General features: G+C 49.0%; 2 protein-coding genes across 2 annotated transcripts in view; one reads left to right on the forward strand and one right to left on the reverse strand.

The window, feature by feature from the left end:
- Nucleotides 1–25,930, forward strand: part of LOC128842199 (E-selectin-like) — a 139,562-nt gene that overhangs the window by 52,264 nt on the left and 61,368 nt on the right.
- Nucleotides 20,518–22,931, reverse strand: LOC128842201 (uncharacterized). The gene is made up of 2 exons (XM_054038019.1): nucleotides 21,907–22,931; nucleotides 20,518–21,003 (listed from the first exon to the last, which is right to left on the reverse strand). The coding sequence occupies exons 1-2, from the start codon at nucleotides 22,493–22,495 to the stop codon at nucleotides 20,633–20,635; spliced, it is 960 nt and encodes a 319-aa protein (XP_053893994.1). The 5' UTR covers nucleotides 22,496–22,931; the 3' UTR covers nucleotides 20,518–20,632.

Raw genomic sequence — 25,930 nt, forward strand, 5'->3', positions numbered from 1 at the left:
CTGTACTGGGCTATCTTGATTATCACTTCAAAAGTTTTTTTTCCCCCTCTTACTTAATTGGCCTCTCAGAGTTGGTAAGACAACTCCCACCTGTTTATGCTCTCTGTATGTGTGTATATATATCTCCTCAATATTTATTCCACTCTATATGCATCCGAAGAAGTGGGCTGTAGTCCACGAAAGCTTATGCTCTAATAAATTTGTTAGTCTCTAAGGTGCCACAAGTACTCCTGTTCTTTTAACAAAGTAAAAGAAGCAGTTAGAGGCAAAAGGGCATCCTTTAAAAAGTGGAAGTTAAATCCTAGTAAGGAAAATAGAAAGGAGCATAAACACTGGCAAATGAAGTGTAAAAATAGCAAATAGGAAGGCCAAAAAAGAATTTGAGGAACAGTTAGCCAAAGACTGAAAGAATAATAGCACTTTTTTTTTAAGTACATCAGAAGCAGGAAGCCTGCTAAAGAACCAGTGAGGCCACTGGACGATCAAGGTGCTAAAGGAGCACTCAAGGACGATAAGGCCATTGCGGAGGAACTAAATGAATTCTTTGCATCAGTCTTCCTGGCTGAGGATGTGAGGGAGATTCCCAAACCTGAGCCATTCTTTTTAGGTGACAGATCTGAGGAACTGTCCCAGATTGAGGTATCATTAGAGGAGGTTTTGTCAGCCTGACTTCAGTACCAGGCAAACTGGTTGAAACTATAATAAAGAACAATATTGTCAGACATATAGATGAACATAATTTGTTGAGGAAGAGTCAACATGGTTTTAGTAAAGGGAAATCATGCCTCACCAATCTACTAGAATTCTTTGAGGGGGTCAACAAGCATGTGGACCAAGGGGATCCAGTGGATATAATGTACTTAGATTTTCAGAAAGCCTTTGACAAGGTCCCTCACCAAAGGCTCTTATGCAAAGTAAGCTGCCACTGGATAAGAGGTAAGGTGCTGTCACGGATTGGTAACTGGTTAAAAGATAGGAAGCAAAAGGTAGGTATAAATGGTCGGTTTTCAGAATGGAGAGAGGTAAATAGTGGTGTCCCCCAGTTGTATGTTCTGGGACCAGTACTATTCAACATATTCATAAATGATCTGGAAAAATGGGTAAACAGTGAGGTGGCAAAATTTGCAGATGATACAAAATGACTAAAGATAGTTAAGACCCAGGCAGATTGTGAAGAGCTATAAAAGGATCTCTCAAAACTGGGTGACTGGGGCAACAAAATGGCAGATGAAATTTAATGTTGATAAATGCAAAGTAATGAACATTGGAAAGCATAATCCCAACTGTACATATAGAATGATGGGGTCTAAATTAGTTGTTACCACTCAAGAAAGAGAGCTTGAAGTCATTGTGGATAGTTCTCTGAAAACATCCACTCAATGTGCAGCAGCAGTCAAAAATGCAAACAGAATGCTGGGAATAATTAAGAAAGGGATAGATAATAGGACAGAAAATATCATGTTGCCTTTATATAAATCCATGGTACACCCACAGTTTGAATACTGTGTGCAGATGTGGTCCCCCTCTCAAAATAGATATATTGGAATTGGAAAAGATTCAGAAATGGGCAACAAAAATGATTAAGGATATGGACCGGCTTCCGTCTGAGGACAGATTAATAAGACTGGGACTTTTCAGCTTGAAAAGAGTGGGCTAAGGGGAGATATGATTGAGGTCTATAAAATCATGACTGGTGTAGAGAAAGTACATAAGGAAGTGTTGTTTACTACTTCTCATATCACAAGAACTAGGGGTCACCAAATGAAATTAATAGGCTGCAGGTTTAAAACAAATAAAAGGAAGTATTTCTTCACACAACGCACAATCAACCTGTGGAACTCCTTGCCAGAGGATGTTGTGAAGGTCAAGACCATAACAGGGTTCAAAAAAGAACTAGATAAATTAATGGACGATAGGTCCATCAATGACTATTAGCCAGGATGAGCAGGAATGGTGTCCCTAGCCTCTGTTTGCCAGAAGCTGGGAATGAGCGATGGGGATGGATCACTTGATGATTACCTGTTCTATTCATTCTCTCTGGGGCACCTGGCACTGGCCACTGTCGGAAGACAGGATACTGGGCTAGATGGACCTTGGGTCTGACTCAGTGGGGCCGTTCTTATGTTCTTATATAGGTCTCTACGACTTGCAGTAAATTGTTTTTTCCAATTTGTCACACTACATAGTGATTAATGTATTTTATCCATGTTACTCAAGCCTATAAAAGTTGGGTGCAGGATCCATAATGCTGTCATTTTGACGACATCACTATTAAGATAAAGGGCAGGAAACCCTTTAAGTTGATGACTTTTTATCCAACAAAAATAGCTTTCATAACAGCTTGCAATTTTTTTATATCAATCGTATGAACAGGCAGTCCTGGAATGGTGTTTAAGACATTGCTAAAATTGTCCATATGATGAAAGAGAAGGAGAAACCAGAAACACAAATCTTGCCTGTATCTTGTGCTCCAGAATATAAGCTTATATTTAAAAAAAATAGCACTTATTTTACCTCTTCTTCAAGTCATAAGGGCTAGTGACGTCTGCCTGAGATTGCAGGCAGCCTGAAAAAACTGCTTTTAAATACCCTACTTCATTTTATGGGGTAGTAACTCTGAAGCTTAATGATAACACTTAGTTTATAATCAAGGCCCTTCATTTTTGGTATTTGCAAAAAATTCTCTCTGAAAAATTCCCAGGGCTTTGACAAAGTCAGTATTTGGGTTTTATCAATTTTACTGTTTTAGCTTGGGCCCAGGAATTTTTTACAGGGGAAATGGATGGGACTGTGCTGAAAGACTGGGGCCAGAAGAGGCTCTGTGTGGCAGGGGGGCCAGTTCTCATGGGGTGCAGCGCTTCTGCTCCGTGTAGGCCAGTTACTGCAGTGGTTTGGTTATCTGAGCTCCCTGCCCATCTCGCTCCCCCATTGCACTGAAGAAGTGGACAGGGTCTGAAAGGCCGGTGTTAGGAGGGGACCACATGACTGCACTGAGTACTGGCCCCGTCTTGACAGAGCCCCTCCTGACCCTGGCCCTTCAGCAGGGCCCCATCTGCTTCCCCTGGCTGACGGGCAGAGGTCAGGAGGAGAGTGGAAGGCTGCATCTTCTGATTACTGGTGGAGTCAGGAGGGGACTCTGTCTGGCAAGTGAAGCAAATAGGGTTCTGTGCCCTGGGGCCACACTGAAGGCTTAGGATCGGGAGGGGGCTCTGTCTGGCAGGGGGTCCAGTACTCATGGAGTGAAGCTTTCAGCTTCCCTGGCCCTTCATCCTGGCACCATCTTCCTCTTCACAGTGAGGGAGGAAGACAGGCAGGGGTCCAGGTCCGTGCAGCTGAGACCACCTGCCCCCTGCATACTGTGGGTACCGAGCACCCCTCTCCCACCACCCTCTGCCCTTCATTTTCAGCTTTTACCCATTTTTCTCTGTTTTTTAAATTTTGAATAAACACTGATAAATTCCTGGCAAATTAAAACAAAAAACTTAAAACGAAGAGCCCTGTGAATAATGTTGATATTTATACTACTGGCCAAAGCACAGAAGGGTTATTATGTTATAAAATCTGCCCAATCTACTTTTAATGGCAACTCATTTGGGCATAAAGGGAGGGAGGCTGTGGACAAAGGTTGGCAGAGCATTGCTACTGTTTTCCAATCTGAGTCTCAAGACAGTGGGAACTGGTTGTGTGCAATAATGACCAGTGTGTGTGTCTCATTTTACTATTGCCTCAGGGAGTGAAAAGTCTTTAAGAGCTAAGGGAGTGTATTCCATTTGCACTGGGAGCACAATACGCAAGAAAGAGAATCCTAGATGTGTTCTGTTGATGAAAAGGTGCTTATAACCATCTACTACTTTATCATATCCTTCTGCAAGGAACTTTTTTTCCATAATGGAAGAGTTGCCTAATTCCTCCCACTCATGTCCCCAAAACTATTTAAGAAGACTTCTTTTAGAAAAAAATTAATATATATAAAAGAAAGTCACCCTCCAGCGACAATAGTTGAATGCATTCAGCCTTTGAACTTGTGCCTTGCAATACACACAATTATTTACTAATAGCCAATTACTGCAAACCTTGAGCTGGCTTACTGCTGTATTCTCCCACATTTTAAATGTCACCAGTCATGCAATGTAACTTTCCCCACATCCTTTTGAGAACATACTTCACTATCAGAACCCACTGTTTTTTTCCTCTGATGTTCAGCATGAATTTTCCTTTGCTTAATTTCCTCAGTTTATTCTTAAATACAGCTTCTTGGAACATCCTTGAAGTTTTTATATATCAGACCTTTTAAGGCTTTATACTTGGAGGTTTTATTAGCGCTATACCACAGGCTGTAGAGGCAACTACAAAACAGGAGAATTGACATAGTATAATTAATTTCCCCTTACCGTATCATGGCCCAAAAGTAGATAAAGAAAATAATTCATTTAGGTCATTTGTTTGAGATGAAACCAGCAAAAACAACTCTGGAGCTTCTAAATTCCCTATTCACTTTCCTTATGTTTTATTGTCCATGATCCTACTCCTGCTAAAGTCAGCAGCAACAGTCACGTACTTCAAGGGAGATGGATTTGGCCATTGGTTTTGGAGGTTGGTAAGTCTGAGGTTTGAAGACGGTTATTGTGAAGGCTGATTCCCCATTCTGGCACTTCGAGTGCAGAAGGTGGGGCCCACAAGGATTCTAAAAATTAATACTGGCTTCTCCAGGCTTGTATTAAACTCCCAGGGTTACAGCTTTTCTCTGTCCTTGGATGGGTCATTCCATGCTGCCGTCCAAGCTCCCTTGAGACATTTATCCGCTTCCTGCTCTGCCTGGAACTGCTCCCTTGATGCTGGAGACATTAGTTCCTTGCTGGATTGTGGACTTGGGCTTGGTCCCCATGGAAGCAATGCAGGTGATGGGGGTGTCTCTGTCTATTGTGAACTGCTCTTCTCTGGTGCACTAGGTCATATTTCATGCTCCGGTTGATTTTTTTGCACCAGTTTAGCTGCTGCTGCAGGTGCAGGCTCTGTGGCGCCCTTTGGTGCTGGCTTTGGTGGGGTTGCAAGCACAGGCTCTGGTGCTGACTGCTCCGCCAGTTCCGATCCTTGGACTGGTTCTGGCTGGGTTCCAGGAACTGGATTTACAACTGCTGCCATAGACTCTGGTCTGGGGTCTGGTTCCACCACCTCTGGCTGGGTCCCCGGGCCTGTGGTATCAGGGGACACAGACTGGGTTCTTCTAGGAGGCTCAGGAATGGAGTTAGGTGTGGTGGCCTGTTTAGCCTGGCTGTGGGTGACCATCCCCACCCTTTTTGTTAGCCTCATATGATTGGCTAAGTCTTCTCCCTGTAGCATGGGAATGGGATAATCATCATAGACGGCAAAAGTCCATATTCCTGACCAGCCCTTGTTCTGGACAGGCAACTTGGCTGTAGGCAAGTTAAAAAAGTTGGTCTTAAAGGGTTGCACCGTCACTTGGGCCTCTGGATCGGTGAATTTGGGGTCCACCAGGGACTGGTGGATAACTGACACCTGTGCTGTGCTCCAGTGTCTCTCCATGCAGTAATCTTCCTCCCGCTGACACACACAGTTTCCCTTCGCTCTGGGGGTATTTGTGAGACATCTGGGCCTGAAGGCTCTCAGTGGGACCCCAGGGGTGATGAGTTGCACTCTGGTGCTCTTGGGGCAGTTGGGCTTCACATGTCCCAGCTTGTTACATTTAAAGCATCTCCCAGCTGACTGTGGGTGGCTGGAGAGTAGGGTTGTAGGACAAGAGGGCATCTGGGGTTTCCCTGGCTGTGTGGAGAGCTTCTCCTTGGGAGGTGGGGCGTTGGGCTGACTCCGATGGTGGGGTTTTGTCTTGGGTTGCCCTGTCTGGTATCCACAGCAAGTGCTACTAGCTTTCTTCTTCTTCGCCACTGTGATGGGTTGGATCACAGAACCTCCCTTGGGAGCTGCCAACTGAAGTGCCAAGACTACCTCTGCTCATGTTTTCCCTGCCAGTTCAGGACTCCAGCACCCTGTCTTGCTGAGCCAGACGCTCCCGTCTGCTCCAACAAAGACCCAGGGTCTGAATTACTTGCCCCAAAGCTGCAGGTTTACCTGAAAAGAGCTCCCAGAAGTGTGCTTGTCTTTAGCACTCAGATGCCCAACTCCCAATGGGGTCTAAACCCAAATAAATCTGTTTTACCCTGTATAAAGCTTATGCAGGGTAAACTCATAAATTGTTCGCTCTCTATAACACTGATAGAGAGATATGCACAATTGTTTGCTCCCCCAGGTATTAATACATACTCTGAGTTAGTTAATAAGTAAAAAGTGATTTCATTAAATACAGAAAGTAGGATTTAAGTGATTCCAAGCAGAAACAGACAGAACAAAGTAAGTCACCAAGCAAAATAAAATAAAATGCGCAAATCTATGTCTAATCAAACTGAATACAGATAAGATCCTCACCAGTTCCAGAATGCTCCCTTTTACAGACTAATCTCCTTTTAGCCTGGGTCCAGCAATCACTCACACCCCTTTGTTCCAGTTTCTTCCAAGTATCCTGGGGGGTGGAGAGGTTCCCTCTTTAGCCAGCTGAAGACAAAATGGAGGGGTCTCCCACGGATTTAAATAGACTTTCTCTTGTGGGTGGAGATCCCCGCCTCACTCCTATGCAAAGTCCATCTCCATGATGGAGTTCTGGAGTCACCTGGGCAAGTCACATGTCCATGCATGACTCACAGTCTTTACAAGCAGAAGCCATTGTCTACGTGGTATCTTGTATGTCTCCAGGAAGACTTCTTATGTGGATTGGAGCATTCCAAAATGCATTGTTCCCCAAGTGCTTCCTGATCGGGTACTTAACCTTGCAAATTCCTTCCTAAAGAAGCTGACCAAATGCCTCACAAAGCTTACTGAGAAATCAAGCAAGTATACAGCCAATATTCTTAACCTCAAGTACAAAATGATATATGTGTACAAATAGGATGAATAGATATAGTAGACCATAACCTTTACAGAGATATGTTACATGGCACAGGCAGCACAAATCATATTCCAGTTATGTCATATTCCCATAAAGCCTTATGGGAGGTACCATCACAGCCACCTCCACAGATTTGGCTACGATCTTCCCCGCCTCAATTACAGTTTTGGGCTTCCAATCTAGGAAGTACTTTTCTATTTCCTCAGGAACACCCTCTAAGAACTGCTCCATTTGTATTAGGAGAGACAAATCTTCCAGAGACTTAACATTTTCTCCTGATACCCAGGCATCCCAATTTTTTACAATGTGGTAGGCATGTTGGGAAAATGCCATGTCTGGTTTCCACCTTAGGGCTCTGAACCGCCGACTGGCATGCTCGGGAGTTAGCCCCATCCTAATTCTGGTCTTTTGTTTAAAAAGTTCGTACTCGTTCATGTGTTCTTTAGGCATTTCAGCTACCACCTTTGCTAAGGGTCCACTGACTTGTGGCCTCAGCTCCACCATATACTGGTCAGGAGGGGATTTTCTTGAATGGGGAGCAGTACCTGGAGAAGGACTGTTAGGGCTACCTGATTGACCTAGCTTAGCCTTTTCCAGTTCCAAAAGCTTCAGTTCCATTTCCGCCTCCAAGCCCTTCACCTCCCTCCTCTCCTCTGCTTCCGCCTTCAAGCGCTTCTCCTCCGCTTTCAAGCGCTTCATCTTTAAGAAGAAATTCCTTTCTTCCGCAGTTAGAACTCGGCCTGGGCTAAAGACATCCCTCCACCCTGGCACCAGGATCTCAGGTTGGGGAGGGCTGACCCTTCCCTTCTGGGAAGTCTCTGGTCCCCCATCCCCTTTCTGCATTTCTGTCATGGAGCAGGATGTCTGGGCTTGATCTGGGTCTGTCTTCTCCATGGCATGCCGCTTTGGGAAGACTGGTTGCTCTAGGGTTTCAGTTCCCGATCACAACCTCATGCACAGGGCTGCCCTATTCTAGCTTAGCTATTTCGTTGCCATGAAGCTAGAAAAAAATTGCTTGTTGGACACCCTGGCTTTGCAGACTGAACCCTTTTTGTGCCTGTTCCCCTTCAGGCAGCAAAGAAAAGAAAGAAAGAAAAAAAATCTCCGTGGCTTTGCAGGGTGCCAAAAAGAAAAATGCGTCCTTTTAAAATCTTGAGGTCTGTGCTTCTGGTTCAAGATGATCCCACCTTTGCCACCATGTCAAGGCTGATTCCTGACTCTGGCACTTCGAGTGCAGAAGGTGGGGGCCCCCAAGGATTCTAAAAATTAATACTGGACACTCCAGGCTTGTATTAAGCTGTAACCCTTGGGAGTTTTTCTCTTTCCTTGGATGGGTAGATGCTGCTACCACCCAACTGCAAAAAACCACCTCTGGAAACCCAGGAAGGTGCACTTGGGAATTCCTTCCTGTGGGGTACCCTCAAGCACCTTCACCCACCCCCCACCCCCGAGCTGAGAAAGAAAACAAAGAAAATCAGCTGTTGCCACCAGCTAATTAAACAACCTCTGCACAAACCTCTTAGGACACAAAAACCCAAACCTGTTCTTTTAAAAACGTAAATTTTATTAAAAACAAAAAGAAAGAAAATACATCTGGAACTTAGGCTATTGCTAGATCTAAAAAGAGCAAATACAATAATTAAGCATCAAGAATGGTTTTCTTGAGGTCTAGCTTAAAGGTTACAAGCAAAACAAAAGCACCTGGGGTTAGCACAGAGTCCACAAGCCATAAAGAAGTAAAAGAGATAAACCTAATCGCGTCTTCCTAGACATTTCCTAATCTACTTACATATCTGGCGTTTCAAATGAGTAGTTTCTAGGTATGATTTGATGGTTTTTCATACCAGGCACCAGCTCTTACAGCATAGTTCCAGCCCCATCTCTCCTCTCAGGAGAACAAAAGACAGACAGACAAAGGGGAAGTTTTTTCCCAATTTTAAAAAGTTCTAGCCTTCTCATTGATTCTTTTGGTCAGGTGCCCACTCCCTTCCTTTAACTATGGACTTTTTAACCCTTTACAGGTAAAGCCAGTAGAGAACAGCTACTAACAGGGATTTTATAGCTAACTAGCTAGCTGGGTGTCCATAAAAGGGAGTTACCCCCCTCTTCATTTATCACAGGCATCATTCTTCCTCTTCTGGGTATGTCTGCATAGCAAAAGCCTTGCACGGGCTGGCCTTCCTGAACTAGCTTGAATCCACCTAACACAGATAACAATAGCAGTGAAAACAGTGCAGAGCAGACTAGCAAGCCAAGTAAATACCCAGGGTCAACGTCAGGCTTGTACTAACCATGCTGAGGATGGGAAGTACAAGCCTGGCATGAACCCTGGGTATGTACTTGGCTCATTAGCCCGCTATGCACTGTATTCAGTGCTATTGCTACCTAATCTAGCTGGATTCAAGCTAACCCATGCACACCCTTAGACGAGGAGTGATACTACTGCTTCCCCCAACTGTCAAATCATTACAACCCTATAGACTAGTTCTAAATCATCTTTTTTTAAAAAAAAACCCTGGGTACTTACCTTTTTGTAACTGTTGTTCTTCGAGATGTGTTGTTCATGTCCATTCCAAGCAGGTGTGTGCACGCTGCGTGCACGCCAGCCGGAAGATTTTCCCCTAGCAGCGTCCGTAGGGTTGGCCTTGGCGCCCCCTGGAGTGGCGCCTCCATGGCGCCCTATATAGGGGCCCGCCGACCCTCCACCCCCTCAGTTCCTTCTTGCCGGCACTCCGACAGAGGGGTAGGAGGGTAGGTATTGGAATGGACATGAACAACACATCTCGAAGAACAACAGTTACAAAAAAGTAAGTAACCGTTTTTTCTTCTTCGAGTGATTGTTCATGTTCATTCCAAGCAGGTGACTCACAAGCCTGAGTTTAGGCGGTGGGGTCGGAGTTCACTGCGGATTGGAGCACTGCATGGCCGAAGGCTGCATCGTCTCTGGCCTGGTGCGTGATGGCATAGTGCGACGTAAATGTGTGGATTGAGGAACACGTGGCAGCTCTGCATATTTCCTGTGTCGGAACCTGAGCCAAGAACGCCGCAGAGGAGGTCTGTGCCCTTGTGGAGTGGGCCGTGATTGGTGAGGCAGGCACCTTAGCCCGACTGTAGCATTCTCGGATGCAGGCCATGATCCATGAGGAGATACACTGTGATGAGACAGGGAGTCCCTTCATCCTGTCGGCCACAGCGACAAAGAGTTGGGTTGATTTCCTGAACGGTTTGGTTCTTTCAATATCGAATGCCAAGGCCCTGTGAACGTCCAGGGAATGCAGCCTATGCTCCGTGCTGGAGGAGTGTGACTTAGGATAGAACACAGAGAGAAAAATGTCTTGACCCATATGCAATTGGGAGACCACCTTCGGAAGGAACGCTGGGTGTGGCCTGAGTTGGACTTTGTCTTTGTGGAAGACAGTGTATGGAGGCTCGGACGTCAGTGCTCTGAGTTCCAATACCCTTCTGGCCGAGGTGATAGCCACCAGGAATGTGGCCTTATATGAGAGATATAACAGAGAGCACATAGCCAGGGGCTCGAAGGGGGGCCCTGTGAGGGCGGAAAGGACCAAATTGAGGTCCCAAGCCGGGGCTGGTTGTCAAGTATGCGGGAACAGTCTGTCCAGGCCCTTGAGGAAGCGGCAAACCAATAGGTTTGCGAAAACTGAACCACCGTCCGCTCCTGGGTGGAACATCGAGATGGCCGCCAAGTGGACCCGAACTGAAGAGAGGGAAAGTCCTAGCTGTCTCAAATGAAGCAAGTAATCCAGGATGAGAGGGATCGGGGCGAGCAATGGAGCCTGACCCTGCTGTTCGGCCCAGATGGAGAAGCATTTCCACTTGGCCATGTATGTGGCCCTGGTGGAGGGTTTTCTGCTACCGAGGAGGACTTGCCTGACCTGCTGAGAGCATTGCATCTCCACAGGGTTTAGCCATGGAGCATCCAGGCTGTGAGGTGGAGCGACTCCAGGTTCGGGTGACGGAGATGGCCCCAATCCTGTGTGATCAAGTCTGGGAGCAGGGGCAATGAGAGGGGCGCCTGTGTGGACATGTGCAGCAGCGACGTATACCAGTGTTGGCGCGGCCATGCCGGCGCTATCAGGATGACACAAACGTGATCCCTGCGGATCTTGAGGAGTACCCTGTGAACCATGGGAATCGGGGGGAAGGCGTAAAGCAGGCCGCCTTCCCACGAGAGGAGGAAGGCATCCGTCAGAGACCCTGGACTGCGCCCCATGAGGGAGCAGAAACATCGACACTTCTTGTTGTCCCTCGAGGCAAACAGGTCTATCTGGGGATAGCCCCAGAGACAGAAGATTGAGCGTGCTACATCTCGGCGAAGGGACCACTCGTGACCATGGAACAAGTGGCTGAGGGCGTCCGCCAGTCCGTTCTGCACGCCCAGGAGGTAGGGTGCCGTCAGGTGAATTGCGTTCTGTACGCAGAAATCCCATAACGCGAGGACTTCCCAGCACAGGGGAGAGGAGCGTGCACCTCCCCATCTGTTGATATAGAACATTGCCGAGGTATTGTCCCTGAGGACAATACCTGCCCACCAGGCGAGATCTGAAGGTCAGGCAGGCTAGACGCACCGCCCATAGCTCCCTGACATTGATGTGCAGGGAGAGGTCCGCTGAGGACCAAAGGCCTTGAGTCCTGAGGTTCCCCAGATGTGCCCCTCACCCCAGATCCGACACGTGTGTTGCCAAGGATAGGGATGGCTGGGGGCTGGCAAAGGGTACTCCCACGCAGACCTCCCACGGGTCGAGCCACCACTGGAGGGAATCTAGCACTGTTCTGGGAAGTGTCACCACAGAGTCCAGCGCATCCCTGGCTGGTACACAGTCGCTAACCAGGACTGGAGAGGGTGGAGCCTGAGCCTGGCGTGGCTCACCACATAGGTGCACACAGCCATATGACCCATCAACTTGAGGCAGTTTCTCGCTGTGGTGGTCGGGCAACGTTGGAGACCGAGAATGATGTCGGACATGGCCCGGAACCTGGCCTCCGGTAGGTACGCTCTGGCTTGTGTCGAGTCCAGAACTGCCCCTACAAATTCTATCCTCTGGATGGGAGACAGGGTGGACTTGGCCTTGTTCAGCAGGAGGCCGAGCTCGAGGAAGGTCCGTCTGATGAAGACCACCTGAGCCTCCACCTGTGCCTTGGCGCGGCCCTTGATGAGCCAATCGTCCAGGTAGGGGAACACCTGAATTCCGTGCTTGTGCAGGAAGGCTGCCAGGACTGCCATGCACTTTGTGAAGACCCTCGGGGCCGTTGACAGGCCGAAGGGCAGGACTGTGAACTGGAGCTGGGTATTGCCCACGACAAATCTGAGGTAACGCCTGTCCTGGGGAACTATTGCAATATGAAAATACGTGTCCTTCAACTCAAGTCGAGGGCGGCGTACCAGTCCCCTGGATCCATGGAGGGAATGATGGAGGACAGGGAGACCATACGGAACTTAAGCTTCTTTACAAACCTGTTCAGATGCCACAAGTCCAGAATGGGTCTGAAGCCCCCTTTCACCTTGGGTATTAGGAAATACCGGGAGTAGAAACCCCTGCCCCTGAGTTCCTGAGGAACTTCCACCACTACCCCTACTACGAGGAGGGACCGCACTTCCTGAATTAGAAGTTGCTCGTGAGAGGGGTCCCTGAAGAGGGATGGGAAGGGGGGCTGGTGGGGCGGGAGGGAGGAGAACTGGATAGAATATCCCCTCTCTACTGTGCGGAGCACCCAACTGTCCGATGTGATTCGGGACCAGGCATGATAGAAGGGGGACAGACATGATGAAAAGGTAGTGTTGATGGGATCCAGAGTCCTGACCGGTAGGTCGTCCCCGACCGCACCATCAAATTTGGGGTCTAGGCCCTGATGGGGGCCATGGCTGGCCGGAGGGCTGTTGTTGCCTCCTTCTGCCGTTTCTGCTCTGCCTACGCAAGGGGTCAGTGCGGTTCTGGGGCTGGTAAAGTCGCGGGGCTGGCTGCGGCCTGAATTGCCTGCGTTGGGTGGCTGGGGTGTGTAAGCCCAGTGAGCGTAGGGTAGCCCTTGAGTCCTTTAGGCTATGGAGCCTCTTGTCTGTCTTTTCGGAGAAGAGCATGGGCCCCTCGAAAGGGAGGTACTGGATGGTCTGCTGGACCTCAGGTGGAAGGCCTGAGACCTGAAGCCAGGCTCCCCGTCGCATAACCAGCCCGGTTGCCAGTGTGCGAGAGGCTGCGTCCGCCGCATCCAGGGCTGCTTGAAGGGATGCCTGGGAAATTAACTTCCCCTCCTCTACTATAGCCGAAAACTCTGTTCGCAATTCCTGGGGAAGGAGTTCAGCGAACTTGGACAATGCTGAGCATGTGTTGTGTCCATACTGGCTCACTATAGCCTGCTGGTTGGCTATACGTAATTGCAGACCCTGTGTTGAGTACACTTTTCTGCCAAATAGGTCCAACTTTTTGGCCTCCCTGTTCTTTGGTGTAGACCCTTGGAACCCCTGACACTCCCTTTGGTTGGCCGCATCCACAACCAGAGAGTCTGGGGGAGGGTGGGCATACGGGTGCCGATGGCCCTTGGAGGGCACAAAGTAGCGTATCTCTGTCTTTTTGGCCATGAGGGCCAACGAAGCTGGCATCTGCCACAAGGTGCAGGACGTATCAGCTATCATTTTTATCAATGGTAGGGCAACCCTAGATGGGCCCGAGGGGGCCAGGATGTCCACTATCGGATCCACATCCACCTCGATCTCCTCCACTTGGATCGCCAGGCTCTGAGCTGCCCGCTTAAGGAGCTGCTGAAGCACCCGGTTGTCTTCTAGGGCCAGTGCCACTGAAGTTCCCGCAACCACCTCATCCGGAGAGGAAGAGGAGATCACCTGCAAAGGGCCTTCCTCTGTACCCTCAGTTTCTGCAGGGGCCTGCAGCACATGGTACTGTGGTTGCGTGGCTGGTGCGATGCCCGCGGTGTCGGGACCATGGTTCCCGCCGGTGCCGGTGTCTGGCTAGGGGGTGCTGGGTTTTGATGTGGCACACTCCTGTCTGACAGTGGTGCCGGTGGTGGAGGCATTTGCGCTGGGGCCACCGACGTCAAGGAGACCGCCGCAGACCTGGAGCGCGGGCCGTGCACCTGTCCCATGGTCTGATGGTAAGCCAGGGAGTCCAGAATGGCCATTGGGAAGGCTGTTGCCACTGCTGCTGCCACTGTGCCAGGTAAGGTTGTTGGCTCGCCTGCGAAGCCGACCTCCTGCTCCTCGATCTACTGGATCGATAGGATTCCGCCTCCAAGTCCGAGGTCTCCGAATAGGAGGATCGAGGGGGAGCAGTACCCACTGCCACCGGAGGGCGGTGCAGCGGTGCTGGGGAATGCTCTCTCTGCGCCGGTGCCGCAGGGGCAGCACAGGGCAGGGACTGGGGCGACATCATGGCTGGCTTGCCCCTTCATTGGATCGGGGGTCGGGCCATGTTCAGCGGCTCTTTCCACCGGTGCAGGGAGGCCGGCACCAGGAGGCTTAATAAGTCAGAGGCCGCCTCGAATGCCTCCGGCGTCAATGGGAGACGCACATCCTCGCTGAGGTCCGGGGATCTTGACCGGTCCGGACTCGACCGCACCCTCACCTGGGTGGAAGTCGATGGAACTGTGGGAGGATGCGGTTGTGGCACGGCTTGTCCCACCGCACTTGTGGACGTCGCTGGCCCTTTAAGGTCCTGGTGGGGTGATCTTCTTTGCGGGCACCTTTGCCTTATGGAGGCCGATTTTCTATGTCCCAATTCTCCCTGTTGCCGGGACTTAGAGGTCTTAGACTGGGCCTCCTGCCTTGTTAGCGGTGCCGGGGCACTGTGCACCGAGGATGAGGTGCTGGGCCCCAGGTCGAGCAGCTCCGGGTCTGAGTGTGGCTGTAAGGCCACCTCCATCAGGAGCACTTTGAGTCTCTGCTCTCTGTCCTTAACGGGATGGAATCCCCTGCAGATACTGCACCGGTCTCTTTGGTGGCTCTTTCCGAGGCACCTTAAGCAGGAAGAGTGCGGGTCACTCTTCGGCATAAACTTCCCGCAGTCCTTGCAGAGTTTAAACCCTGGGGACCCGGGCATGCCCCAGCGGGGCAACGAGTACATTGGGGGAAAAACCCCCAACAACTATTAACTATCTACGACTAACACTAACTCTAAACTATGAGAGAGGAAACTACTATATATACTTAAAAGGGACACTGCTATGCTTGCTGCAAGAGCGAGCAAAGTTGCAGCTAGCCGTCACCGGCGGTAAGAAGGAACTGAGGGGGTGGAGGGTCGGCGGGCCCATGGAGGCGCCACTCCAGGGGGCGCCAAGGCCGACCCTATGGACGCTGCTAGGGGAAAATCTTTCAGCTGGCGTGCATGTGGCGCGCACACACCTGCTTGGAATGGACATGAACAATCACTCGAAGAAGAATCTGGAATTAATAGCCTCTACCCTACCCCCTTCTTCTGGCCAAATGAGGAATGCAAGTAATTAGTGTTCCCTATACACCACATCACAACCCCCCCCCCCCCCCCGCAAACCTCTTCACTACTAGATGGGGGGATAGAATCCGGAAGTTTCTTCCCACCCAAGTCCCCTTTGGAGGATCATAATGCACCACTGAGTCATCTACAATTTCCTGTGTGTGCAAACTACATTGCAACCTAACACCTCTTTCTCATCTGCCCATTCCCACAACTCATCCCAACTCCACCCTCACGTTTTGGAAGTGTGACTTGTATGATCAGAAATCCGGTCTGGCTTTGTCTTTCCAGTAAATCAGTGCTGCAGGGAGACTTATAACAATCCTGTCCAATTCTCTCAGGAAAGTGAGTTTTAAAGACTTTGTTTCTGTGAAAGAGTTCAACTTATCTGATGATCTTTCTTTGAAGAGAGTATTTGCTGATTACAGGAACTGAGAGCATCAATCAGTACAACTTTGTGCACAGGAACCAGTGAGGCAGTAAAACAGCAGCACTTAAAATTATCTTTTTCTGTTGAAAAGTTTAGGGCTAAAACAAAGGGAAGATGCATAACGGAAGGCTGACTGGAAAATGTTCTATTTAGAAACAGTTCTGGTTCTCTTACCCCATTCTTGATTACTAGACACATTGGCATGGAAACATGTTCTGTAGTCATAATTCCTGTAGGGAAATCAAAGCTGGGATCTGTATTATCGTGACCTCAACTAATTATTATTAGTTAATTCACAAGTGCTAGCTTCGTGCTGTCCAGAATTAAGATGTGGGATTCTACAAGTGGCTAATTGGCATCACGGCCTCTCCACTAACACTGGCAGCCATGGTAGCTTTTTTTGTGATGTGGACACCTGTATAGTGGAAACTGGGCTGAGGCAACCATGCATTTCACATAGGCTACCAAACAGATAGATAGAAAATGGATCTTGTAGGAGAAAACTTATCTCTTGGATACCACAAGTAGCGGATGCATCAGGAATCCTAGCAGAGGGAATAACAAGGATTTAGCTATATTTACATTATTGATTTACTACTTGTAGGCAATACAGATGTAGTCTTCAGGGGAGATTTTAAGAACAAAGGAATTATGTTGATAGATAGTAGTGTAACGAGCGGCCTGGACTTGACATGACCCACAGCCATCTTGTCTATGGACTTAGCATAACTTGCAACCATCTTGTATGCTCAGCAACCATAAATTGGAAATATAACTATAGAGTCAGGAGTATTTGGCTTTGGTGTAGACAGACAGAAAAATATCAGCTGCATTACTAACAGGTATAGTTAAATTAAAATCACAGATTCATGGGAATAGAAGGGAGTATGGACAAGATAACCTTGAATTTCTGCAAATTTCTTACTGGGTGCCTGTCTGAGTTTCTTCTTAAAACTTGCTTTTGCTGATAAGTAGAAATTATGAGGTTTTTCTGTCGCTACAGAAATTGTTTTAGTCCATTAGGGGTTATGATTGGTTAGATTTAGTGTATAGTCATGCTTTCAGTAAAATAATTGATTAAGGTATTGATAAGAAGAACTCTAATTTTAACTATAATGAGGGTCAGAAAATAAGCTTGTTGGAACTCAGTTCTGGGATACAATTCAAGACCAAAGCTGCCAGGACTTTTAACCCCTGCATGACCATATAGTGCAGAACCCAGAGCCCTGGACGAGAGCGGATCCTGACTGGCCATCGAGAGACGTCTGCCTGTTGTTGTTGGGAGTGGTAGGCATTAGATGCTAGGCATGTGTATTCCATTGATTTGTTGCTAATTGCTAATAAGTACGTGGACATGTTTAAGGATATTCACCTTGTGAAGGTTCTTTCACTGGGAAGAAACCCATAGAGCCCTGAGCCTACAGAGGGATAAGTTGGGTCCCTTGTCCCTGAGTACCCACAAGGACGGGTAGCAGACGGGAGCCTTAAATTGTGCGGGTAATAGTAGGGCATTCTGTGGAGAGGAATGACATGGAAGAAAAATACTGAGAAGATTATGGGATATGTTAGTTAACAGGGATTTAAGGATAACATCACTACCATAGGAAGGGATGGGGAAAGATGCAATAAGAGAAGACTTCAGAAGCAATCCAATGTAGAAATAGTAATGCCTTGAAGGCTAGGACAAAAAATGTAAACTTAATGCCATGGAGGAGGGGAAGTAAGTATAGAAATTTGAAGAGGAAGGAAACATAGTGAGCTTAATGGTAGAAAGAGAATGTTATGGGCCATAGTCTGTATGGAATGGAGAGTTGCAAGGCAAGTATTACAAAAGCCAGAGGAGGATGTCGTGGTTGTCAAGATGTGATAAGGACAGACATGGCCAAGATTTTTAGCTGGAACGGAAAAGAAGGGTTGCATCTTCAATATGGTGTCAAGTTAGTAAAAGATTTGGACACAGCCTTAGATGTATCAGGAGCAGATGGAGGAGTCAAAGGGTATGTGTACACTATGAAATTCGGTCGAATTTATAGAAGCCGCTTTTATAGAAATTGTTTTTATACAGTCGATTGTGTGTGTCCCCACATAAAATGCTCTAAGTGCATTAAGTCGGCGGACTGCGTCCACAGTACCGAGGCCAGTGTCGACTACCGGAACGTTGCACTGTGGGTAGCTATCCCACAGTTCCCACAGTCTCCGCCACCCATTGGAATTCTGGGTTGAGATCCCAATGGCTGACGAGGCAAAAACAGTGGCGCGGGGGATTCTGGGTACATGTCGTCAGCCCCCTCCCTGCCCCCCGTGAGAGCAACAGCAGACAATCGTTTCACACCTTTTTTCCTGGGTTACCTGTGCAGACGACATACCATGACAAGCAAGGAGCCTGCTCAGCTCAGCTCAGCTCACCATCACCATATGTCATCTGGGTGCCAGCAGATGTGGTACTGCATTGCTACACAGCAGCAGCTAATTGCCTTTTGGCAGTAGACAGTGCAGTATGACTGGTAGCCGTCATCGGCTATCTCAATGCTGGCAGACGTGGGACTGCATTGCTATACAGCAGCAGCTCCTTGCTTTTTGGCAGTAGATGGTGTATTACGATTGGTATCCATCGTCATCATACTCCTCAGTGAGTTCGGTCAGAGGCGCCTGGGCAGACATGTTTTGTCTCTGGAGACTCAGTCCTGCCGGCAGTCCTATTGCACCGTCTTGACGATGCTGGCTAGCAATTGAAATGCAGCATCTTCTGCCAAACACCCAGAAACTGCCAATGGCTATCAGTCATGCTGCACCATCTGCTGCCAGTCTAAGATGTAAAAGATAGATGGACCAGATTTGTTCTGTATTCATTTGCTTCCCCCTCCCTCCGTGAAATTAACAGCCTGCTAATCCCAGGGTTTTGAGTTCAATCTTTTGGAGGGGGGGGCATTCTGTGTGACAATTGTTTGTGTTTCTCCCAGATGCACAGTCACCTTTGTTGATTTTAATTCCCTGTAAGCCATGTCATCACTCGCCCCTCCCTTCCTCCATCAGACAATAGTTTCGTGCCTTTTTTCAGCTCAAACGCCATAGCACTGGGATCATGGAGCCCGCTCAGATCACCGCGGCAATTATGAGCACTATGAACACCACGCGCATTGTCCTGGAGTATATGCAGAGCCAGAACATGCCAAAGCAAAACCAGGTGAGGAGGCGATTGCAGCATGGCGGCAAGATTGATGAAGAAATTGACATGGACATTGACCTCTCACAAAGTACGGGCCCCAGTAATGTGCAAATCATGGTGTTAATGGGGCAGGTTCATGCCGTGGAATGCCGATTCTGGGCCCGGGAAACAAGCACAGACTGGTGGGACCGCATCGTGTTGCAGGTGTGGGACGATTCCCAGTGGCTGCGAAACTTTCACATACGTAAGGGCACTTTCATGGAACTTTGTGAGTTGCTTTCCCCTGCCCTGAAGCACCAGACTACCAGGATGAGAGCAGCCCTCACAGTTGAGAAGCGAGTGGCGATAGCCCTGTGGAAGCTTGCAACGCCAGACAGCTACCGGTCAGTCGGGAATCAATTTGGAGTGGGCAAATCTACTGTGGCGGCTGCTGTGATCCAAGTAGCCAACGCAATCAAAGACCTGCTGGTATCAACAGTAATGACTCTGGGAAACGTGCAGGTCATAGTGGATGGCTTTGCTGCAATGGGATTCCCAAACTGTGGTGGGGCAATAGACAGAACCCATATCCCTATCTTGTCACCGGAGCACCAAGCCAGCGAGTACATAAACCAAAAAGGGTACTTTTCAATACTGCTGCAAGACCTGATGGATCACAAGGGACGTTTCTCTAACATCAACATGGGATGGCCGGGAAAGGTACATGATGCTCGTGTCTTCAGGTACTCTGGTCTGTTTCAAAAACTGGAGGAAGGGACTTCCTTCCCGGACCAGAAAATAACCGTTGGGGATGTTGAAATACCTATAGTTATCCTGGGGGACCCAGCCTACCCCTTAATGCCAAGGCTCATGAAGCTGTACACAGGCAGCCTGGACAGTAGTCAGGATCTGTTCAACTATAGGCTGAGCAAGTGCCGAATGGTGGTAGAATGTGCATTTGGACGTTTAAAAGTGCACTGGCGCAGTTTACTGACTTGGATAGACCTTAGCAAAACCAATATCCCCATTGTTATTGCTGCTTGCTGTGCGCTCCACAATATCTGTGAGAGTAAGGGGGAGACATTTATGGCGGGGTGGGAGGTTGAGGCAAATCGCCTGGCCACTGATTACGCGCAGCCAGACATCAGGTTGGTTAGAAGAGTACAGCAGGGCACAGTGCGCATCAGAGAAGCTTTGAAAACCAGTTTTGTGACTAGCCAGGCTACGGTGTGAAACTTCTATTTGTTTCTCCTTGATGAACCCCCCTGCCCCGGTTCACTCTACTTCCCTGTAAGCTAACCACCCTCCCCTCCCTCCTTCGAGCACCGCTTGCAGAGACAATAAAGTCATTGTTACTTCACATTCATGGATTCTTTATTAATTCATCAGACAAATAGGATAACTGCCAAGGTAGCCCAGGAGGCGTGGGGGAGGAGGGAAGCACCGGGTGGGGTGGGGGAGGAGGGAAGGACAAGGACACACTGCACTTTAAAACTTTAAAACTTTAACACTTATTGAAGGGCAGCCTTCTGATGCTTGGGCACTCCTCTGGGGCGGAGTGGCTGGGTGGCCGGAGGCCCCCCCCACCGCGTTCTTGGGCGTCTGGGTGAGGAGGCTGCGGAACTTGGGGAGGAGGGTTATTGGTTACACAGGGGCTGTAGCGGTGGTCTCTGCTCCTGTTGCCTTTCCTGCAGCTCAACCATATGCTGGAGCATATCAGTTTGATGCTCCAGCAGCTGGAGCATTGACTCTTGCCTTCTGTCAGCAATCTGACGCCACCTATCCTCTTCAGCCCGCCACTTGCTCTGTTCATCCCGCGATTCAGCCCACCACCTCTCCTCTCGTTCATACTGTGCTTTTCTGCACTCTGACATTGTCTGCCTCCACGCATTCTGCTGTGCTCTGGCAGCGTGGGAGGACATCTGGAGCTCCGAGAATATATCATCCCGAGTCCGCCGTTTTCTCCTTCTAATCTTCACTAGCCTCTGCGAAGGAGAAACATTTGCAGCTGGTGGAAGAAAAGGGAGAGGTGGTTAAAAAGACACATTTTAGAGAACAATGGGTACACGCTTTCACGTTAAATTTTGCTGTTCACATTACACAGCACATGTGCTTTCATTACAAGGTCGCATTTTTCCTCTTATATTGAGGGCCTGGCCGGTTTGGTGTGAGAGATCACTCACACAGTGCCAGGCAACAGAATTCGGCTTGCAGGTAGCCATGGTAAGCCACAGTCTTTTGGCTTTTTTAACCTTCATAACATGTGGGAATGGTTTCAAACAGCAGCGCCCTCATTTCCCATACCAAGCACCCGTTGGGTTGGCCATTTAAAATGGGTTTGCAATGTAAAAGGAGGGGCTGCACAAACCCAACTATCTCCTCTTGCCCCCATACCCAATTCTCTGGAATGATCACTTCACCCCTCCCCCCTGACCGCGTGGCTAACAGCGGGGAATATTTCTGTTCAGCTGAGCAGCAACAGGCACCTCTGAATGTCTCCTTGATAAAATCACCCCATTTCAACCAGGTGACCGTGAATGATATCACTCTCCTGAGGATAACAAAGAGAGATAAGGAATGGATGTTGTCTGCATGCCAGCAAACACTGGGACCATACGCTGCCAAGCTTTGTTATGCAATGATTCCAGACTATGTGCTACTGGCCTCGCGTGGTAAAATGTCCTACCATGGCGGACGGGATAGGGCAGCCCTCCCCAGAAACCTTTTGCAAAGGCTTTGGGAGTACATGAAGGAGAGCTTTCTGGAGATGTCCCTGGAGGATTTCTGCTCCATCTCCATACATGTTAATAGACTTTTCCAGTAGCTGTACTGGCCGTGATTGCCAGGGCAAATTAATCATTAAACACGCTTGCTTTTAAACCATGTGTAGTATTTACAAAGGTACACTCACCAGAGGTTCCTTGTGTACCCTCAGGGTCTGGGAGCACACCTTGGGTGAGTTCGGGGGTTACTGGTTCCAGGTCCAGTGTGATAAACATATCCTGGCTGTTGGGGAAACCGGTTTCTCTGCTTCCTTGCTGTGAGCTAGCTTCATTGTCTTCATCATCATCATCTTCCTTGTCCCCCAAACCCGCTTCCGTGTTGCGTGATTCTCCATTGATGGAGTCAAAGCACAGGGTTGGAGTAGTGGTGGCTGCACCCCCTAGCATGGCATGCAGCTCTGCGTAGAAGCGGCATGTCTGCAGCTCTGCCCCGGACCTTCCGTTTGCCTCTCTGGCTTTGTGGTAGGCTTGCCTTAGCTCCTTAATTTTCACGCGGCACTGCTGTGCGTCCCTGTTATGGCCTCTGTCCTTCATGCCTTTTGAGACTTTTTCTAATGTTCGGGCATTTCGTTTACTGCTACGGAGTTCAGCTAGCACTGATTCATCTCCCCGTATGGCGAGCAGATCCCATACCTCCCGTTGTGTCCATGCTGGAGCTCTTTTGCGATCCTGGGATTCCATCATGGTTACCTGTGCTGATGAGCTCTGCATGGTCATCTGTGCTCTCCATGCTGGGCAAACAGGAAATGAAATTCAAAAGTTCGCAGGGCTTTTCCTGTCTACCTGGTCAGTGCATCTGAGTTGAGAGTGCTGTCTAGAGCGGTCACAATGAAGCACTCTGGGATAGCTCCCGGAGGCCAATACCGTCAAATTCCGTCCACACTACCCCAAATCCGACCCGGAAAGGCCAATTTCAGCGCTAATCCCCTCGTTGGAGGTGGAATAAAGAAATTGGTTTAAAGGGCCCTTTAAGTCGAAAAAAAGGGCTTCGTCGTGAGAATGTGTCCAGGCTTAATTCGATTTAACGCTGCTAAATTCGACCTAAACTTGTAGTGTAGACCAGGCCAAAGACTTACAATTTCTAAGCGTGGATGGTGATTGTCAGCAGTGACATTGAATGAGGGGAGCAAAGAGTTTTGGAGGAAAAAGTGAAGAGGACAGTTTTCACCATGTTAAGTTTAAGCTGATGGAAAGATATCCAAGCAGGTGATGTCAGCTAGGCTGAGGAACAGGATTGGAGGAAGGGAGATGGATCAGAAGTGAAGAGGTAGATTTGTAAGTCTGGTGTAAATAGCAGTTGAAGCCATGCGACCAGATAGATTATCCTGAGAGAAAGCACAAAGGAAAAAGAAGGGGACCTAATTCTCAGCAGGAGAAACTGGACAACATTCTATACAGGCTTGAGGAGACATAACACGCACACCTACCTGAGCCTGAACCAGCCCAAAATTTCTCCAGAGGGAGCTAAGAAAACCTAGCCTGGCTTGACTCTGCTTATCTTTCCAGATTAGGCGAGATCAGGACTGTTAAGGGAAGTTATCCACACAGAAGACTTAGATAGTGAGGTTCATGAGCTGTAACTAAACATCTTTCCCTCACAAATGTAGATCTAATTTATAATGCTTTCCTTAGGCCATAGAAATCTTGGCATATGGGGATTGCCAACAATTTAATCTGGACTATTTTAAATTGAAGCAGAGTCAAACTATTAGGTTTTATAAGAACATACGAAGGGCCGTATTGTGTGAGACCAATAGTCAGTCTTGCCCAGTAGCCTGACTCGGACAGTGGCCAATAATAATAATAGAGATATCCCATCTCCTAGAACTGGAAGGGACCTTGAAAGGTCATTGAGTCCAGCCCCCTGCCTTCACTAGCAGGACCAAGTACTGATTTTGCCCAAGATTCCCAAGTGGCCCCCTCAAGGATTGAACTTACAACCCTGAGTTTAGCAGGCCAATGCTCAAACCACTGAGCTATCCCTCCCCCCAGAAGCTTCAGCAGGAATGAACAGAATGAGGCAATTATGAATGATCCGTGCTATAGACCAGTCCCGGATTTTGGCAGTTGGAAGTTTAGGGACACTCAGAGCATGGGGTTGAATCCCTGAACATCTTGTCTGTTCTATAACCCTGATCATTTTTGTTGCCCTTCCCTAATTCTAATGATCTTTTTTTGAGATGGGGCTAGGGTGACCAGATCAGCGCTATCAAATATCGGGACGTGGGGGGGAGAGGGGGACGCGAGCAAAAAAAAAAAAAAAAGGGGGGGGGGCGCAGCAAAAAAAAAAAAAAAGGGCGTTTCAAAGGGGCCGGGGGCATTAGCAGGCCCCGACCGCGTGCGCTGTCCTCCCCGAGGAGCCTCCCGCCCCCCGGCCCGCCACGGGCATATGCGGCGCACAGTGGGTCCGGGCAGGGGCAGCATGGAACAGGCAGGGGCCAGGTGGGCGGCGCGGCGTGAATCCCCACTGCTGCCAGGGAGCCCCGCCCCTCTCCCTCCCGCTCGCAGCTGCGGCTCCTTCCCGGCGGGACGTACCTCCCGCCGCCCCAGCCACATGCGGCGCGCGTCCCCCACACCTAGTCTCCCTCCCGCCGGGAAGGAGCCGCTGGACGCGCGCCGCATGTGCCCGTGGCGGGCCGGAGGACGCGTCCCGCCGGGAAGGAGCTACAGCCACGAGCAGGAGGGAGAGGTGCGGGGCTCTCCGGCAGCAGCGGGGTTTCGGCCCATGCCCCCGCGCCACCCACCCAGCTCCTGCCCGCTCCGCGCTGCCCCTGCCCGGACCCACCGCGCTGCCTCCAGGCTGCGCTCCTGGCCCTGGCCCCTGTGTGCAGTGGCCCGGGCAGGAGTCCTCTGGCGCGGCGGGGGGCTCAGAGCTGAGCCCCCCCCGTCTCCTTCCCTTGCCAGCCCCCCTTTGCCCACCTGGTGCCTGGGTGCCGGAGTTGACTCACCATATCCAGGATCAAGGCACCGCCGCCACCCCCTCCCTCCAGGCTTGCGCCGCCATGCAGCTGCAACCCTGGGAGGGAGGAGGAATGCTGTGTGGTTGGGGAAGAGGCGGGGCCAGGGCAGGGACTTGGGGAGGGAGCCAATGGGGGAAGGAGGGAGCGGAGCCAGGGCGGGAGGGGTGGGGCGAGAGGCCCTTCTGGGAGGGTAAAATTTCTTGTTTGTCCAGTGTCCCGACCAAACATTGGTCGGGACGCGGGACAAAGAAGCAAATATTGGGATAGTCCCGATAAAAATCGGGACATCTGGTCACCCTAGATGGGGCAAACAGAACTGCCTGCACTATTCAAGGTGTGGGCATAACAGGGATTTATAGAGTGGCATTATATCTATCCCCTTCCTAATGGTTCCTAACATTCTTAGCTTTTTTGATGGCTGCTGCACATTAAGCAGCTCTTATTAGAGAACTATCCATGACAACTCCAAGATCGCTCTTATTTTTTCTAATGTGCATTTGCCAGTTTGTTGTCCAGTTACCCATTTTTATGAGATTCCTTTGTAACGCTTACCAGTCAGCTTTGGATTTAATTATCTTGAGTAATTTTGTATTGTCTGTAAATTTTGATATCTCACTGTTTACTCCCTTTTCCATTTCATCTTTGAAATGTTGAGCAGCACAGGTTCCAGTACAACTCACTGCTGGATTCCACCATTTACCCCTCCATTGTAAAAACCAACCATTTATTCCTACCCTTTATCTCCTGTCTTTTAACTAGTTCCTGATCCACGAGAAGACCTTCCCTCTTATCCCATGACTACCTACTTTGCTTAAGAACCTTTGATGAGGGATCTTGTCAAAGGCTTTCTGAAAGTTCAAGTTCACCATATCCACTGGATCACCTTTGCCCACATACTTGTTGACACACTCAAAGAATTCTAATAGACAGGTGAGATATAATTTTCCATTACAAACACTGTGTTGACTCTTCCCCAACATATCATATTCATCTTTGTGTCTAATAATGCTGTTCTTTACTTGTTTCAACCAGTTTACCTGATACTGAATTTAGGCTTACAGGCCTGTAATTACCAGAATCAACCACCTCTAGAACCTTTTTCAAAAACCAGCATTATATTAGCTACTCTCAGTCATGTGGTACAGAGGCTGATTTAAGCAACAGGTTACAGACCACAGTTAATAGTTCTGCA

This window comes from Malaclemys terrapin, chromosome 8 (genome assembly GCF_027887155.1).
Source record: "Malaclemys terrapin pileata isolate rMalTer1 chromosome 8, rMalTer1.hap1, whole genome shotgun sequence".
NCBI classification, from domain to species: Eukaryota; Metazoa; Chordata; order Testudines; family Emydidae; genus Malaclemys; species Malaclemys terrapin.